Source organism: Drosophila tropicalis, unplaced genomic scaffold (assembly GCF_018151085.1).
Source record: "Drosophila tropicalis isolate 14030-0801.00 unplaced genomic scaffold, ASM1815108v1 contig_130, whole genome shotgun sequence".
Classification (NCBI taxonomy): Eukaryota; Metazoa; Arthropoda; class Insecta; order Diptera; family Drosophilidae; genus Drosophila; species Drosophila tropicalis.
This window is the reverse complement of record NW_027172573.1, coordinates 507406-527216: the sequence shown is the minus strand read 5'-3', so window position 1 is coordinate 527216 and position 19811 is coordinate 507406. Positions and strand designations below refer to the sequence as shown.

The following is a 19811-nucleotide window of genomic DNA, read 5'->3' as shown; positions in this document are numbered from 1 at the left end:
CTCTCTTTCTCTATCTCTTTCCCTCACTCTCATAAATACTAATTTCTGTGGCAATAAAGGGCGCGAGGCAAAACATTTGCCGTTTGGTTTTTGCCATTTGCCATTTGCCATTGCCATTGCTATTTGGCCGGGCCGCGTTTTTCAACTTGGACTCTCTCACGTCACGACTCACGTACTTAGTACTTAGTTGTGTTGCCATTTTCGACAGACATTTAACAGATAACACACAGCGGAACACAGGGCAAAAAGTAATATTGTAATAATGTTTCTGCTCCTTTCCCGTTCTATTTTTTTTTCATTCAGACTTGGCAATTTTTAATGGATTACATAGCAGAATGGGAGTACCAGCATCTGCTTCTGTTCCTGCTCCTGCTGATGTTTGGTCCTTGGAATGTAAATTATGCAGAGTTTGGCGAATTGTTAATGGGCTGTGGCTGTCCTTTGCCAGCGGCTTTAATGTCACCAGCAGCAATAGCTCACAAAAATAGTATTAGTAGTAGCAAATTACATAAGATTTCCCATCCCCCCCCTCAACTGATTACCCACATCAAGTACAGGCAGAGTTCAAAGAAACGAACGCCCAGCCACAACACCCGCCCACCCACCAACCACCCAACCACCACCATTCGCAAATAGCCAATGGTCAAGCCAAAACTACCTAAGCTGCAATGTGAGACATGACAAGGCGAAGGGTTGATGGCAAAACATTGATTACTCCCATAATGAAGTGGAGATACTCTAAACAAATTGAAAATTTATCTCTTGGCCACAAAGGTGACTAGGAAGACGAAACCAAGGACTCGTGGACTCAAAATATATTCGAGAGTAATCGACCATCTGAAATGAATGAACTATTCTAAAACTAGACAATAGCTCCATGAATTACTTGTCACATTTTATAAATCACATTCATCTTTACCTACAACTGCTACAACAAAACTTACAATTAGTTCTAAAACTTACTCGGTGTATATAGTACAAGTCGAAATGTTTTATTAAATATATAAATTTTTTGAACAAAAATTGTAAATTAACAAAACAAAAGTTATGTCCTAGTCCAAAGTTCTCGAAATTGAATTACCTAACATTTTCAAGAAAAATAATAATAATAATAAAAAAAAAAATCGGCTTATGTTAAAACAAAGCCGGACCCTGAATCTCAAAGACATTGAGGCACATCTTTAACAATCCAGTCCCATTTTCAATTTCTTTTGTGAGGATACATTTCGAAAGGACATTTTGAAAATGGGAGGTAATAATAATATATCTGTTAGCTGCTTCTGGGAAATTGGTCTCCAAATTATTGTACAATAAGTCTCCAAAATCGCTCTCTAATCTGTGGACAAAAAATACATTCAAAAGGAAGGTTTCTGGTTTCTGGAAATTGTGCGTTCCGGTTAAGCAAGTGATCAAATCATCAGTTTCCATGCCATCCGAATATAATGTGGACCTAAGCTGGTGAGTATAAAAACCGTTTGGAGAAACGTCCTTCGGAAAGTTGCATCAAAATTAAGTTCTCTAAAGAAACTCGGAAACTAAAACTGATTATCGCGACTTGTTCGATGGAAATAAAAAAGTGAAGTGAAATCTGGAAATTGTACAAAGTTAAAATTCTTTTAAAAAACGTTTCTTGGAAAGTTCTACCAACAAACATCTTTAGACAAAGTACAAAATTTATTCGCAAAAAAATTCGGAAGCAAAAAATAAGCAAGCTAACATAATAAGTATCATTTAAGTAATCCAACATAATATAATTAAAATAAGTTTTAACCGCGTTTTTACTCATGGCTATGTAAAGAGTTTACAATCTAGACAAAAACTCGATTTTGGCAAAGTCTAAACCAAATTGATGTATCCAAATTGTTATCTTAAGCACTTTATCTTACAAAGCAAACGAAAGTTGTTTTTTAAAATCGGCAACTAAAATTGTTCACCGTGATCTAAGCCCTCGCCTTAAGTTCGATCAACAAAATTGACCCAAGTTGCCGACGAATGAAGCTGAATATAAAATGGAATGATGCTCTGGAGAGTTAGACTATGCAGACTAACAGTTGTCCTTAGAAGGATGTGTACCAGCAGATGTCTCTGGTGTCTGGTAAGTTTTAGCATCGGCAGTTATAGATAAATTTACACCGCTCATTTACATCTTTTCACAATGTCACCTAAAAATGTTCTAAATTAAGTTATCAAAATTCAATTGAAATCGCATGCAAAAGTAAAAAAAAAAAAGTGTGAAATTTAAAGTCGTCAAACTAATCCCAAGGATTACAATTAAGTCAAATCATTTCCAAACTACAATTCGCTAAGTGTCACCGTGTTGTGTTTTTTAAATAAGAGGTTTTTTGGAAAAAAATCAAAATTTATGTAAATGTTATCAAAAACAAAGAATAAGAAATTATCTTATAAGCGTCTGGACAAAGTATAAAATTAAAATAGTAAAAAGCCGTTTCACCTTAAATATATGAAATAAGATAGAATCCTTTTTAAGTCAATCAGAACTTAAAATTTATAAGATGAAAATCATAAGGAAACCCCATGATCGAACCATTTTCCCGATTCCCACGCCATTTTTAATGCCTTTGGCCGAATGAGAAAATCTGAATTAAATTGTTCCCTTAGCTGGTGAGTATAAGAATATGAAACGGTTTTAGAAATGTGTGAGTATAAATGTATATATATTTTTTATTTTAAACTTTTTTTTGGAATGTTGAATCAAAATCGGTAATATTCGGAAACTAAAACTGATTGTCGCGATCATATCTATGGAACTTCGCTTTTTTTTACCTTTCTTAGTAAAGTAACTTAAAATTAAGTCATCAAAATTCATTTCTCACAAAATCTTTCGAAATTATTAAAAATCGATTACCGAGACCCAATTGAGCATTGTAAATTGAAGCCCACAGGACAAAAAGGTAAGCTGCCTCATTCCAGCCCAAATTTATCTCACCTGTAGACACATTCTTTAACATTGATTCTTTCTTTATCTTCCACAAAAGGACTCTTTACATTTCTTGCCTTAATTTATGTTATTATCTAACTAAGGGACCCATGACGTTTAATTTACACCCAAAGAAAGAAAGGGAAATCGTATGGATCAAAATGGTTACCGGAATGGATGGACTTCGAGTGATGGTAAATACTTTCCAGCAAAAGTAGACAAATAGTTTTTAATAACTTATAATTTCTCTTATCGAAATTACAGTGTAAAACAGAATTGGCGGTTTTGCTCCTGAAAAGTAGGCAACACTTTTCTGGGGTTTTACAAATAGGCATAGAATGGAACCTGTGAATAATGGTCGGGAAATAAGTTAATTCATTAGTTAGATTTAAGTCCCATATAAAATGAATACAACTCTATAAAACAAATATACATAGATGATATGACAATGAATTGTTGCGGTTGGGTTAAAGGCGAAAGCGAAAAAGGGTGGGCAGTGATCCGCTCCCTCTTGTTCTTACCCTTCCACCCACCCAACCAACTGAAACCCACTCCATCAAACGTGCTCAGGCTGACGCTTAGAGAGTGTCTTTGTGTGCGTGTGCATGTATGTGTGTGTGTGTGTGTGTGGTTATGCATAACGGTTCATTGCCTGGCTACTCCGTCTAATCACTGTCAAATGCAGGCGACGTTTACGCATTCAAAAGCGAGACAAAAGGGCCATTACCGTACAGAAGCATGAGAGTTGGAGTTGAGGATGGAGTTGGAGATGAATGAAAGCCAGTGGACAGTGGGATATACCTACATATATATACATATATATATATATATAGATATATTAAAGGCTAGAATCGGTAGCTGGGGCCCATTCGACTGCTGTTAATTCGATTAATTACAACAATCAGCGGCATGTTTCATGTGGCAGCGACAGGGCCCAAGGCCCAGTGGTAAAAGGAGGAAGCCAGGCAGTCAGTCAGACAGGCACGCGGACGGAGAAGCTTAACAAATTGCCCAAATGCTAATGATGCCTCTGATGCTGCCGCCCAGTTTCTCACAATCGATGCCTAATGACAATGATAGATTTGCCCAATAGCTGTCATGTTTAGCCAAAAGAGTGGAACTTGCTGAAGAAAAAACAAAGGCACAAGCGAAAAAGGGAAAGAACAAACACACAGAGCACAAAAACAAGGCGAAACATAATTGGATATAACATTTATACGCAATCATCGACAGATTGCAAAACGATTAACGACAACCCTCGTCGGTTTCCGGATCCGGGTCTAGGTCTGGGTCGGGGTCCCGGTCTGAATTCTTTTCTTGATAAACTACAACCAGAACAAATGCTGTTATAATCGACTAAACCGACGGCATCTATCAGTTTTAATGAAATTATAGCACATTTTTCCGATATATAGGTATATATCTTGGACTATATGTGTGGGAATTGGCCAATTCGCATTACAAGTTAGGGTGTGGCAGTTAGCAAGGGATAGCAGAGTAGGTTCATTTACTTTTACTTTAAGATTCCTTCTCGTTTTTCCTTGTCGTTGTTGTTCTTTTTCGACAGAGAAACAATCAACTTAATTTGGCCCTGCGCTGAAAGCCCTGTGGCAGATAAATTAAGTCATTAGTTGACGGGGAGGGGGAGAAAGTTCTTCAAGAGAGAGAGAGAGTGAGCAAGAGGGGAGAAAGACACGCAGGCAGATGAAAAGAAAGTTCCCAGCTAAAGTGGAAAATAAATTGGCAAACGTTTGTTTTGAGATTAACCGCGATTAGAAGCGTCGTGGCATGGTAGTGAGCTGAAGGCGAGGGGGGGCGGGGCGTTTAAGGAGTAAGGACTATGGGGGTGTAGAATTGGTAGCAAATGTTGCCATTATTTGATAAGCTCAAACATAGACCTCCTCCACCCTCCACTCCTTCTCGCTCTATCTTTCTCCCTTCTCTTTCTCCCCTCTCTACTCATGTGTTTGTGTAAACAAATGGCAAATGCGAGAATAATCGTAGGAGATTAAAAAGTTTCAGGCCGCATATAGATACATATATATCTGGAAAGGGGAGGGGATACAGGACGTCGGTGAGTTGCCCAATGACTCAGTTGTGTGGGGTACTTTTTGGGAGCTGACATCAGACAAATGAGTGGCGCACGTGAAGCGTCTGGCCATGTCTCTTTTCGCCTCCTGTCTCGTGTCTCCTGTCTCGTATGCGCGTTTGCCGTCTCCCATGTCCAATAGAAACTTCTCTTTCTAGGACCTCAGCTAATTTATGGGCTCTGGCATACAAATTACTTACGGTTTTACTTTACCCATGGTTCACAAAAAGATCTTGGTTAACTAACTATTTACCAACTAGCTGACAAAGCCGCACACACACACACAGAGGGAGACAAATGCCAATTGAGTGAGAAATGGAAAGCAATTAACTATCCAAGACGCTGAAAGAGATTATCTCGGAGAACGGAACGAAAGGTTTGCAAGTAAGTGTGACATGAAAATATTATGAATGATAATAAATTGATCAAAGGCGGCACAAGATTTATATAGATATACATATATATATATCTATATATGTATATTTATAATTCAAGGCTTAATACAATTTGTTTTATTTTCTTTACAAACTTCATAATATCTAATCTGCCAGGAGTAAGTATATCCTCGCCGACTTCAGTATACCATGCACCTAGTGTATATATATGCTGTCTCGCTCACTCTTACACCAAGTACCCACTTAAGTATAGTTTACGAATAGTTTCTAGTCGAAGTGTAATTGGTCCATAGTCAAGATTGGGGTGTAGGTGGGCACGTTAAAACTGTGAACTAAGCGTAATAACTGTATGCATTGCACGAGTTTACGAACCAAATTGGGTGGCTATACGAGATTCGAGATCACATGATATACCATTTCGTCGTATATCCGATTTTGATCAAATTCGTCAGAATAACAGAATTGACCCACAACAAGTTCAAGACATTACTTTATTCGCTTTTTGGGTATTGAACGTTCAAACAAGTAAAATGAGTTGCCAGACCCGTGCAATTCTTTAGTCTGTATTCCGAACTTATGTACTAGTAGATCCTATACCTCTTTTAAGCACAAACCCAACCCTCTTAAAGGGCTTAGAAATCCAAGACCTTACCATATAATGTACTGTTAGTGAAATCTGAATTCCCCATATTGTCGAGTCGAGAAGAGGAACTTGCTCAATTATGCATGTTCTCTATCTAACTCGGAGGATCTAACTTTTCAGCCTGGCAATTATCTGTCTACTAGTCCCACCCCCCAGCAGTAAACTCTAGCCCAACTATAATGGAGGTACACCTGCTTATAAATCAGTTAATTTGATCGATACATATGTACATATGTGAAATATGGCCAAGCCCCTTTCAATGATTGTCCTTAAATTGTTGTTGCTGTTCATTTTATTAGCCATTTGCATGCGGGGAAAAGTTTAAATTAAATCAAAACAAATTATCGTAAAAGGAATGCAACTGCAAAAGGGGAAACAGGGTAGTTACCTTCTGCCCTGGTTCCTTGGATAAAGCTTTCAATACATAAATACATTCATAATAATTCGTTTTTCTGGATTTCGGACAGAACTCTATTTAGTAGTCGTGGTGTGTGTGTTTTTTTTTCCACTTTAGTTACTCGTCTGCATCAGACAATGATGTGATGGGATGGGGGGAGAGGAACTGGAGCACCGCCTCCTATGTTTTTAGTTAACAGAATGGCTAACAGAGCTCTGTTATGCTAACAGTTCTCATGGGTGGGGGTTGTTGGGGTGGTTCAACATGAACGTTTCGGGAGAGGGGGTTTCGGATGGGCGTGTTCGCATTTCGCACGCGCCTCTCGTTGTGTCGCTCTCAAGACATTGTCGAAGTTTGCCTTGGCCACTCCTACGACAACCTGATGACTGACTTGATTCGTTACCCCCCCTTCCCACCGGCACCACCCCACCAGACGCCACAAATACCATCGTATACCATCCCCAAAAACATCGCTCTGACAAGTGGGTCAAGAAAGCAATGAACACGGAGAGTGTCTTGATTGGTGCACACAAACAAATACAGTTTTTAGGTTCTTGGGGGGGTAGGATAAATGTCCTTTTCATAAACAAGTTAGTATTCATTGCCCGTTGAAAGTTTTCTTTGTTCTTTATCATATTTTACAATTGCCATTAGAACTATTCCAGACCCTGATAACTTGTCTGTTTGACCAATCCGTTTTACCTAAACATGCATCAACGTTTAGAACAAGTGTCACAAGACAAAACTAAAATAAAAGACATTTCTGGTATGTTCCCTAAGTCGAGGTCCTAGATTTAAGAAGCTATCCTCGTTGGTTTAAGAGGAAGCTTCAATTGGACTACTAAAAGGTCCAGTAAATGTGTCATTATTTGAGCTGAACTAAAAATTTTAGCTTATACACGTAAAGAGATCAATTTGGATCCCTTCTATGCCTTTATTTCAAAGGATATCCTCGCGAGAGCTGAAATTTCTATCACTCGCTCTTTCTACATCGAATTGTACAGTGCTTAATAAATATTGTCCACGTGGGTTTCCTATCGAAATAAGTGTTTACACTACAGAACATAAGCCTGTTTTGACAGTTCATGTTTGATTATTGTTGGGTCACTTGGGAGTGAGTGAACGAAAGTAAACCTACTCCTTTAAAGAGTTAGCGAACATGTTCTCTAAATTTCGTCCTTTTTAACTCACTTGTCCACTCAGTGATTCACTTGCTCAAGATTCACTTCTTCACTGACACTTTTAACACTTTTTTTCAGAGGCACACAACAAAAAGCAAATTCTTATATTTTTATTTTTGTAATGAGTTTTCTAAAAATATTTCTTCTTCATTTCTAACCAATATAAGCTGAAAACCATATCTGCTTAGTTGATTTCTAAATTTTATATTCAAACTTTATCTTTATGTGAAGATGCTTCAGTCGGGATCTCAGGACACGTTGAACAAATTAGTCGGTGAGTCAATTGAATAAGTGAGTTAACAACTGAGCAACTGGTTGTAAGTGAGTAACTAGTAACTTGTTCACTCAGCGTGTTTAAGAATAAACATCGTGTTTATCTGAAGCGGCTTCACCAAATCAGATGCACTAAAGAAAACATAATACAACTGTACTTTTGACACAAACAAGTAATCTAGCATATGATTAGAATTACAATCAGCCACACACATTGTGGAAAAACACTTGTAATTCTAAACTAACCCAAAAGATCACAACGGCAGGATGTCAAGTGGCCGAAGCCGTGCCCAAAATAATAATAATTTTCAACCCCCGAAATCTTGGGTTTGAGTCTCATTAGAATAAGATATTTTAAGAACAATTGTTACCTCCTAGAGCCTAAGATTCCCTATATAAACTCCATACTTTTGTTAATAAAATCAGTTCATATTTTGAATTCAACGAATGAAGATTGGGTTATTCTTCTACTCCGGAATCCCTATTCACAGTGAATTCGTTCCACTTAATTGGCATCCTTGGGCACTTTTAGGAAGAAACCCGAATTTAAAATCTAATATTTGTGAGAAAAGACACTCTGGGGGACCTTCATTAATCAATATTGCCCGATGGAGAGATAGACTTTTAATATGTTGGTCGAACAACTTCAGAATCCAGCAAGGATAGTAAAATTCCTTCGGTGATACTATTAAAACGAAACGATTGCAACATCTTTCTACGCCCTGGACTTTTCTGCAGGGGAAAAATCTACCTGAAGACCCTTTCGAGTGTCAAAAGGTTTGTAATGCCAGAATCTGTGAGAATTTTGGCTGTCGTCTTTGTCAGAATTACTTCTTAGCCCAAAGGAAAGCCACAGAGAAGGATGTAGAAGGCTTAGATATCCACAGAGCTTCGCAGCGATGGGTAAGACACATTGCGAAAATTATATATTGACTGATAGTCAATTAACAGAATGTTGCTATATTTGATGGCTGCCGCATCAAGTAAATTAACGACTCAAAAATAATTGCCAATTCGACATTTTAAACAAAGTTGAAGCACGATCCTAATGGAAAAAAATGCTAATAATATGTAAGGGGCTTCTGTTTCTCCCGTCTTTTTTGAAAATTCTGCATTCCAGTAAAATGGAGAATGCGTTTAGTTATCCAAAGGTCCGGCTTCGGTAGATTAGAGAAGGACTAGATAAAATTTTAAACATTTCAAATGGCCCAGTTGAAATTTGGTTCGTTAAAAGAATCAAAAATGCAAGGACGATCAGGCAAGCTTTCGTCCTTTATCAACCAAAACCATAAAACCACTTTTATGTTGTTGATTTGAATTTTAAGCTCCTTCGAACCTTTTCGCTCTGCAAGTGATGAAACACTCGCGATAGTCAACGATAGACACGAATCGATAAGATAAATTCGTAAATCGGACAGACGCTCCTAGGATTATTAAAGTTGATAAAGTGACTTGGTGACTTAGAAAAAGACAATAAATAAATAATTTGTACATTGTTAAAGACGAAAACATCATTAAGAGACCGCAAAGAAATCCATATATTTGCCCAAAAAAGAATGCTTTTATGTGTTTTGTATGCTTACCGAAATGGGAATTTCCTTTCTGTAGTTAAGAAACACATAAACAGTTAAGATGTTCATACTGCCGCATGTAATCCGCTCTCCTTGCAGGACAACTTAAATGCCGTTGATACGGAATATCCTCTGACCTACCTGAATTCCTTTAATATCAATTTTAATTAATAAGGATAATAATGAAGCCAAAAAAGATAGATCAACAACCTTTTTTACCCGACAAAGGAGTATAGAGACTTATATCCTCTTCTGTCGCTCTCTATATAAGAGTTAGCATTTTGTATAATTTTTGTGAAAATATATATATGAATGAATAAAAATGCAGAAATTCTTGGCTTAATTAAATGAGTTTGCGCACAAATCTTTTTCATGTTTTTAATTACACAAAATACTCAGCATAACTTACCCCGTTGAGCTGCTATGACAACAACAAAAACAAGCTAGATAGAAAAATATGCATAAGAAACAATTTGGCTAAGCTGAGGATGACTCCCACTCAACAGGACCCCACCACCAAGAGCACCACTTCCATTAACAGGAGGACTCTGTCAACTTTGTGTCGACTTCAAAAGCATAAATTCCAAAATTCTCACCTTTGGCTTTGCTTTGTGCAAATTAGTTCTCAGATTAGATACAGAAATACTTGGCATTTCATCCTGCCTTTGATTTCGAAATCAGATCAAATGCCATTTTATTCCTCAGTTTATATTACAGCTCATTCTAAGGAGCACATTCCTCATCCGCCGACTTCTCTCGTCTCTTGGTGACTTTCAAATGGAGACTTGTTTTTGGTCCCTACTTATTGTGGATGGCCGCTAAACTCTGGTGGTTTCTAACATTCTATTAACTTTAGCTGAATTCCGATATTTTTGCTGATGATTGACTGCTCCTTCCGCCGAGCGTGTCAAATTCGAACATTATTTTTATAGATTGTTTTTCTGCTTTCCATTTTCATTTTTTTTTCCTTCTTTTTTGTGTTTTATTTCCGATAAGAAAAGTCCCCACAAAAACAGAAAAGACATTTTCATAAGCATTATACTGATTATGACACCACAGAAGGAGAAACAAAAGGCGAACCACCCACCCAACCCCCAGAACCGAACCGAACAGACCAGACCAGAGCGAAACAAAAGTGCTGATAAGCAGCCTAAAACTATGCAACGTCAAACTTATGTCTTTGATAGAGTATAGAACGATACTTTTCCCCTCTCCCCAGGGATGGAGATTGGAAAAGGAGCGGGCGATGATAGTGGGAAAGCGCCATCTACTTCACATGTGGTGCACAAAATCGAAATCTATAAATGACTTTTATTGTTATAGCCCAAAGCGACGTTCATCGTCGTCGTCGTCGTCGTGGCAATTTTCCAAGACGGCAAAGTTTTCCTCATAATATTGAAAAGATCTCATATCTTTTCCTATGCATATACATACATACATATGTATGTATGTATGTATGTATCTACATATGTACATGTATTTGTGTGTGGCAAAGTTTTTGCGGTCGCTGTTTTGCCGCAGACAAAAGACGCTGGCGCGTGTTCCCTTTTAAAGTTTCATTAATCAATGGAAAAGTAAGAGAGAAAAAGATGGAGCGTGGGAAGGGGGACAACAGAAACCCATTGAATGAGACGGGCTGGGTGGGGGAGGCAGGCAACATTTGATTATTTCAATTGCAAGTGCAATCGCCCGACTCGATTTGGCTCAAAAATATGAAGCATCATTTATCAGCCTTTGTCTGAGTCTGGGATTTCGGCTTCAAAATTGGGATTGTTCTCTTCGCTTCTCCTCTCTTCTGTCCTGCCCTGGCCTTCCCTGTCTGCCGTGCGGATATTTCAGTGGTTGGAAAACGGGAATTGGCCGGGTAGTTGGGAAATCGGCAACAACAATGTCGTGATTAATGGCTGTCAAAGCGAAAGAGTCAACAAATGTCAACAATCGGCGTTTACGGCCCCCGCACCGAAACTCAAGAGGATGGGCCGGGCCACAGCATTTGATGGCTAAATTTTAAAGCACCGACTACAACTCAATAATAGTTAATTCAGTTTTCCAGCAATCAAGCCAAATATCATCCTTGGAATGTGGAATCTGCCCTCTTGACATCCCTCCCTCCAGCCACTGAAATTAAATGAAAAACTTTTCGGTTTTTGTTTTTTCAATTACATTTATATAATATACTTTGTTTTATTTTCTTTAGTTTTTGATTTCTTTCATGTGTGTGTGTGTATTTGTGTTTGTGTGTGTTCGCGAGGGGGGAGGAGGGTGGGTGGGTGGCGTAACCTTTCATACAGAGTGAGTGGGAGAGAGACGGACTCTAAGCGGGTTCTATATTTTTCATTTATCTTACAGTTTTAGATATTTTTTGATTTTTTCCATTTGTTTTTGTTTTTTCACTTTTAATTTTATTTTAATTTGTGTTTTTCTCCTCTTTTCGTTTCCTTTTCTTTAATGGTTATTAAATGGACAATAAAAAAAAAAAATATTACATTTATATTTAACATAGACTTTAGTTTAGATATACATTAATCGTCGTATTGGTATATAGTTGTATATTGGTATGAATATCGGTTTTGCCTTTCCTTTTTTTGTTATTGAATAGTATTTTCCTTTTTTTTTTTTTGCTTTTGCTTTTGTTTTTCTTTTAAAATTTAATGCTTTTTTTATTTATGCTTTGGTTTTCTCCTCACGTAATTACTATTATTTAATTTTTTTCTTTCTTTTTTAGTATTTTTTTGCTAGTGGAATTTTCGCTTGACATTTGCTCTTCGTCTGGCTCATTACTTTTCATATCATAAATATTGTTTAGGTAATAATTAATGATAATAAAAAAAAAAAAGTTCATAAATACATTAATACATATATTTATTTATATAAATATATTGTAACTAGTTTTGTGTGTACACATATCATTATTATTTATAATATTTTTGCGTTTTAGTTTACATTTGAGTTTTCGTCTGCCTTTAATTTTAATATTTAATATGTAATTGGGGTTTCGTTTTCTTCCTCTTGCAGCTAAGTTTTTAGTTTCAGCATTTATCATAAATTTATGTATGTGTTTTTGTTTATTTTTTTACACATTAAACAAAATTTTGTGGTTTTTTATTTCATTTTTTTTTTTTTTTAATTTTTTGTTTGTTTTAGCTTTTGTTTTTAGCCTCAAACTAAATTAAACTTAAATAATAATCAACAATTGTGGTTACTAACAGACTTAAAAAATGTTAGGACAAAATTAAAAAAAAAAAAAAAAAACTATGGTTTAAGTTAATTTTTCATTCTTAATATTTTTTCTCTTATTCATTTTCGTTTTTAAATATATTTACACATAAAATAGAAAATGGTAACGCCAATTTTCCTTCAATTGCGAAATGAAAAGTCGGTGGGGAAGTTTTTAAAATGATTTTTAGTTATACATTTTTTTGTTATGCTTTTGTTTTTAGTTCTTTCGAATGCCGCGTTTTCCAAAATATTTCTTATTCCGTTTGAATAATTTTTTATTTCTCGTTTTTTGGCACTGCTTTTAATTTGTTTTGGCACCGCAGACACGCTTCGAGCGTGAAAATAAAGTGAAAAATTATACATTTACTTTAACAAAACACAAAATGAAAAGAAAGAGAGATAGGCTCGTCTTTTGAATGTTCTATATACCCGATTTTGTTGCTTAATTGATGCAATTAAATTAAAGTCTAGCGGGTATTTGTCCGGGACAGTTGAATCGAGATCAAAGATTGCAATCAAAAAACCAAAAATTGGCAAAATACGAATTCTTGATGCCCAGCATGATGAGCACTTTCATGTTTCTTGTCCTTTGACAGGGCAATGGACTTGGCTCGAGGCTAGCCTTTGGAGGCTGCTGCTAAGTCTAGAATTTAGTAGGATCTGCTAGGCATTTGGACAGCTTTTGAAACGGGTATATAGGATTTCTATCGAGAACGAGCACGGAAAAACAAAGAGAACAAAATTATAGTTAGCTGTATTTATGTATGGTCAACAGGAAAAATATTTACAGGTCTTAAAGTGAGCAGTTAAAGTAAAAATCGATTTTAAATATTGTCGCTTAGGCATTATATATGTATGCATGGAAACCTACTAAACGAGTTTTTCTCATCCTCTTTCCCGAAATCGGATTGCTGATACCGAAAGACCGTCGACTCCGACAAATTATACAAATACTGACATATCGATAAGCGTATATATATATGCATATATATTCTGATGAAATGCCGATTTCGATGATCGATCTACATATATATGTATTCGCTACTGTTAGCTGTTCACGATTTGCTTGTGTGTGTGTGTGTGTGTGTGTGTGTGTGTGTAATATAATAATAACGATATCGGTTTTGGAACAATCCCCGAGCACAACTTCAGCAAACATTTAATTAGTTTAAACTAAACTAAATTACGACGAAAAAATAGTAATTATAAAAAAAAAAATAAGAATAAAGTATCAAAACTTTAACTCAGTCAAAGTGAACGAAGGTTTGCATGTTTTTTTTCCTTTTTTGATCGATCATTAACGATCGAACTTAGCGATTAGTTTTCGTTACTCAGTTGCGATTGTAGAATTTTCTTTGGTAGCGCTTGCAGCTGTTGCCCATGCTGCCAACGCCTCCCCCGGGTCCTCCTCCACCGCCCATACCCAAGCCCAAGCCCATGAGCTGCTGCTGCTGCTGTTGCTGATGGTGATGCTGCTGCGAATGCGGGTGCGGGTGCGGATGTTGCTGCTGTTGTTGGTGCTGTTGATGTTGCTGGTGATGGATGCCAAAGCCAGTTGCTCCATAGAACTGCTGGCCAAGATTAGCCACCCCTCCCCCGGCAACGTTAACGCCACCCATGCCGCCGCCGCCGCCACCACTACCAACACCATTAGCATTGCCGCTCATGATAAGGGCTTTATTTTAGCTGGACGCACCCAGTTGATTCTTCATGTGGGCAGCGGTTGCAGCAGCCACTGCCGCGGCAGCGAATGGAGACCCACCACCTCCTCCGCCTCCGCCAGTCGGTGTCTGAGGACCATTATTGTTATTGTTGTGATCGCCCGGTGTGCGTGGGCCATTCATATTGCCATTGCCATTGACGCCGCCGCCCAACAGACCGCCGCCAACACCGGGCGCCGCTCCACCGGCTCCTCCGCCACCGCCAGTGGGTGAGCCCTGGCCGAGCGAGGACACATGACGCTTCAGCATTGGGTGATTAGCCATGGAGGCGAACACCAGACGCTCTTCGTAATCGTATTCGCAGAGGATTTTGTTTTCACACAAATAGAAACGATCGCCAACGCAGAATCTGCAAATGAAGTGGAATGAAACGTTTTTTAAACTTAATTAACATGTTTCCAACAAAGTGTACACCACCCACCCATGTGGTGCCCCCCCACCCACAAGCTAGTTGTGCAGAAATAAGTGGAACAGCATCTCCGTTTCCACAGTTTTGTTTCCCAAACAGGACCTGGAAACGATTTTTCCACATGCTTAAGCACACCCAAGCAAATCATAGACAAAAGATGACAATTGACAGCGGTTAAAAAGCAACAAAAAATCCCTTACAATGGGGGGAAACATGGAAAAATGGTATGCAAATAGAAAATGTGAACTGTCGAGGCACGACTACTCAATGCCCAGTTCCTGCGATATTTGAAACAAAGGCAATGACAGACAGGAGAAGAAGGACCACGGCACAGAACAGAGGAAGTCAGATAAGCATTTGAAAATGTCAACGGGAAGCTTTGGCAAAGAGGCTCCCCCATTCAATCAAGGACAACCATGAACTCTCCATCCATCCAGCCAGTTGAGAATGAAGTGGCTTTTCTAGAATTCTATTAAACACCTCTAAACGTCGGGGTCACCACATTAGTAAGTAAGTAATACATTTGTATGTACAATCTTCGCTTGGCATGTGCAAACTGGAAAATATAATGAAAGAGAGCTAGTCAGTCAACAAGTGATAAAGTCAGAGAAAGAATCAACTATTAGACGTCGGGGTCACCAAAACTTTAAAACTCTTTCAGACTCCCCCCAACCCATAAGAACAGAACGGCGGCACATTGACAACAAGTTTGACAAGTACCCACCATGTGGGTATGTATATAAACATAGAAAAAGAGACCGAGAATCGGATGAGATAGTGGTAGGGGCAGAGAGAGTGAAAGCAAGTGAGAAGGGTATAAATCAGCTTACAGCAGACTTACAGCGGATATGGAATTTTGGCTTTTGATTTACGTCAACGTTTTTTTTTTTTTTTATGTATGTCGTTTGCTACTTTTTGCAATGACTGCTGCTGCTGCTGCTGCTGCTGATGTTGCTGCTGGTGCTTCTTGTGTGTTGCAATCGATTGACGAACCGAATATGTGGGCGTACATCAGCAAATACAAAACGAAGCAAAAGGAAAAACGCTTTGTTTATCTACTGGCAACAAAAAATATATATGGCAGAGTCAACAAACACAAAGTAAAACAAGCAAAACACACACACACACATACACGGAAAAGGCAAAATGGAAGGAAAGAAAGAAAAAAAACTTTCTTTTGCCTGGCATTGAACGCACCTGTGACATGGACACAGGACAAACAAAGTTGATGCTGGATTCGCACATCCGGGCAGCAGAAGAACGAATCTTAACTCTCTCCCTCTCTCTGCGGGTAGCAGGCACAGGACCAACAGGACTCACTTGCAACCCACAACAAAAATTGTCAACAGGAAATACAAAAATTGTTAAAAAATATACAAAAACAAATGGTAAAAAATGTCGCCTTGGCTTTTCAGTTGTTGCTGTTGTTCAGTTCACCATGTTGACGACAGGAAATTATGCACAAACTTCACAACTCCAATGCAACTGGAAAAGTCACTCTCCTCCCTACCGCTCTCCCTTCCTCTCTTGCTTTCTCACTCCATCTCCCTCTCCCTCTACATCTCGCTCTGTCTCGTCGATTTTCTGGTCGCTTCTTTTTGTTTTTTTGGTTTTGGTTTTTTGATGGCCGCTAGCCAGTCGTTGTTGGCCGAATACGCCTCAATGATTTTTTTCGGCAATTGAATTAATTTACGTAAAAAATTTATTAGCTGTGGCAGCACAACCAGCGACAGTCAGCAGCCAGAGAAGATGGAATATGAAATGAGAAATTGAAAACCGTTTTTATTGTTTTTTTTTTTTTTTTTTGAGAATGAATGCTTTTAAACAATGGGTCCAACAAATTTAATCAGCTGAAACCCGAAAACTTGGTGTCAATCATAAAAGACCATCTTAAACGCTGTCAATGGAGTCCCACAAACTGGATGCTCTGCAAAAGTCCGCGGTCTTGTGGTCCAACCAAAAGATAAGGCACATAGGTTGTTCGATCAATCTTTGGCCCGAGCTGATGATACCAGGGAACGGGTCCTCCTACACGGGTCTTAAATTTGGCAATTTATTAAATCGAATCAAGTGGACGGTCATGCATTCAATGCTTATGCTTTGGGCCAAATGTTTGATGGAAATCCCATCATCAATAGATGAAAAGCACAATAGTCGGTCGGCTCAGATACATTTATATGCACACATAACATATGTATGCATTCCAGAATAGAATCCCATATGGTTAGCCAATAAAACCGAATAAAAAGCCATCCTTTCTTCTCTCTGTTGCATTTTTAAAGTCCTTGCATTTTTTTGGGCATTTCGAAGTTTTTGTTTTCGCACAAGGGAGAGATAGAGAAAAAGAGAGAGAGAGAGAGAGAGAGAGAGAGGGGGTAGTGAAGCCCCCGATGAAAACGAGGGAGAAAACAAAAGCCTATAGAGGGGCCAACCATCCCACGAATATGGCAATTATGTTTTAACATTATTTCAATATTTTTTCCATCCGATCCCAATACCAATACCAATACAAATGCCAATGCCAATGCCGATGCCGATGCCGATGCCGTGTGGCGGCATTTTAAATATTTAATGTTTACCAGAAAGGACAATAAGAGTGAGATCCTGGCATATGTGCACACGCGCCCTCATTATTAATTCAGGAAACCCTTTCTCGACTACAGAGAACAGAACAGAACTGAACTGAACGGAACTGAACGAATAACGAATATTATTTTGGTTGCTTCGGTTTTGCTTTGTTTCGTCCTTTCGTTTCGCTGGTCAGATAAGATGAACAACTTTAAAACTCTCCAGAGTGACATTGCCAGAATTGGCCAAATACAATGAATACATTGGGAGTGTTTCTTTTTTTTTTTCCTGTCTTCGACTTGGTGGTAATCCAACCAACCCATTCGGCCAGGCAATTTGGCGTATTCTGCGTTCTTTTCTTGGCACAATTTATGCGGTTTGAATAGAAAATCTATGGCACTAAAGGGAGGATATTTGGTCCATGTAAATGATACCAATTTGCTGAATAATAATCATAAAAGTGAACGTAAAAGAAAACAAATTTCGCAAGTATGTGGAGGGGGGAAAGGGTTTGTTGCTGTTGGCATTGGCATTAAATTGCCCCCATTAACATGAATGGGAAAATAGATTTTTGATTCGAAAAGTTTCAATTGGAAGTAAGGAATGCATGAGGAGGATTGAAGTGATCTGATCTGATCTTTTGTGTATGACTTACCTATGATTGCATTGTTGGCATGCAAAGCATTCCAGATGATAGACATTGGTTCTGGCCCGCATAACCATCTCAAAGGCCGGTATCACTTTGCTGCAAGCGGCACAATATCCCGTATTGCCGAATAATCTGTGGAATGGATGAGAAGATGAGATGAAAACTGAACAGACTGCAGCCTCCTCCTCCTGCCATCTTTCAGTACGTACCTCAAGTAGTCACGCTTGCATAGCATTAGATTTCCCTTCGTATAGAGGGTGGAGCCGACTTCGCCCAAACGGCAATCACAGCAGCCACATTTGAGGCAATCCTCGTGCCACAGCATATCGAGGGCGCGAAGGAGATAGCGATCCTGTATGTGTTTGCCGCAGCCGGCGCATAGTTGGCTTCCATTGTTGTTGTTGTTATTGTTGTTGTTGTTAGTATTGTTATTATTATTATTGTTGACGGCAGCAACCGAAATGCTTTGGACATTGTTGTTGTTGTTATTATTGTTGTTGCCATTACTTACAACATTATTCTGTCCATTGTTGTTGCTGTTGTTCCCGGCATTCATATTGGAATTCTGTTGTTGTTGTTGCTGCTGCTGCTGCTGTTGCTGATTTGTGGAGAGCCCGACCAGACCGGGTTCCGTTTTGGTAATATCCATAGTCATCATCTAAAAAACAAGAACACGAAATGCCGAAAATTAGTCTTCGTCTAGTGTCAAAGCCGGGTAAGAAGATTGCTGGTGGAGAAGGAGGCATTTTTCGGCATTCCAACTCTTCCAACTCCAAATCTTACATTGGGCACTATGAATTTATCTATATTATGAAAGTCAATTATCTCATCATCATATCCTTCGTAGGCCGTTATGGAGCTCCAGCTGTAATTCATGGAAAACGACATTTCTCTCTGTTCTTAATTCTCAGACACAAAAATATAAATTAAAAAAAAAAACCCTCGTCAACAACTGCAAACTTCAGTTTGTTTTAAAGTGTTAGGAAATGACAATTTTCAATGTTCAGCACATGCAAAATCTAACGGCATTTAACAGCTGGACAGTATTATTTAACACACTTATGTAGATAACTTTATTTGGATGTAATCAAAGTGTAAATAATTCGTATCCTACGAAAGCCGAAAAGTATGCTACTGCTTTTTGGTGCTTCATTTTGTGCCTAACACCAAATGGAAAAAGATTTTGGAACTTCTATGCAAGCTGTTGCAGTTATTAAATTTAACATAAAATTTTAGTTGTTATTTGAAGTTTTTAAAACTCTTTCAAATAGCCCTCGTCGGACCAAACAGAGATCGTACATAAAATATGGATAAATAACCTAAAAAGGAATGAAATCATGTGTTTAATCTATCGAAAGAAAATGGGATATCTTCGAACAAGCCCCATTGCTACCACATAAAGTAGTGATGGAATGACAAAGAGTTCTGAACCGATTTGACATCTCCCACCCATCTGTTTTCTCTCCCCTCTCGATCCTTTAGAATGACCTACTTAATGATTGACGGCCTGTCCAACGGCCTTTTTAGCTCAGTGGTAGAGCACTGGTCTCGTAAACCAGGGGTCGTGAGTTCAAACCTCACAGAAGGCAGGAGAATGCTTTTTTTCTAGTGGCAATCTTGCTTTTGTTTTGGGTTTTTAAAGATCGCCCCTTTTTTAATTGTCTCTTGAAATATATTTTGCTGACTGCAGTCGTTCCGATAACACACAAATCAATGCAAACAAACAGCGAGAGGAGAGAGAACGTTTTCAAAATAACG

At 38.3% G+C, this 19811-nt stretch overlaps 1 protein-coding gene, 1 long non-coding RNA gene and 1 other non-coding gene across 3 annotated transcripts in view; 2 read left to right on the top strand and 1 right to left on the bottom strand.

Moving 5' to 3' along the window:
- Positions 1–931: 931 nt before the first annotated feature.
- On the top strand, positions 932–3391 carry LOC137581469 (uncharacterized). The gene is made up of 5 exons (XR_011033166.1): positions 932–2095; positions 2184–2622; positions 2794–2912; positions 2997–3132; positions 3203–3391. It is a non-coding gene; the product is annotated as an uncharacterized lncRNA (long non-coding RNA).
- Positions 3392–12336: 8945 nt separating this feature from the next.
- Bx (Beadex) overlaps positions 12337–19811 on the bottom strand; it is a 57651-nt gene continuing 50176 nt past the window's right edge. Inside the window, 3 exon segments of the mRNA XM_068295490.1 lie at positions 12337–14776; positions 18060–18185; positions 18263–18711. Of these exon segments, the coding sequence (XP_068151591.1) occupies positions 14038–14776; positions 18060–18185; positions 18263–18711 (1314 nt within the window). The 3' untranslated portion in view covers positions 12337–14037.
- Positions 19571–19642, top strand: TRNAT-CGU (transfer RNA threonine (anticodon CGU)). The gene has a single exon. It is a non-coding gene; the product is annotated as a tRNA-Thr (tRNA).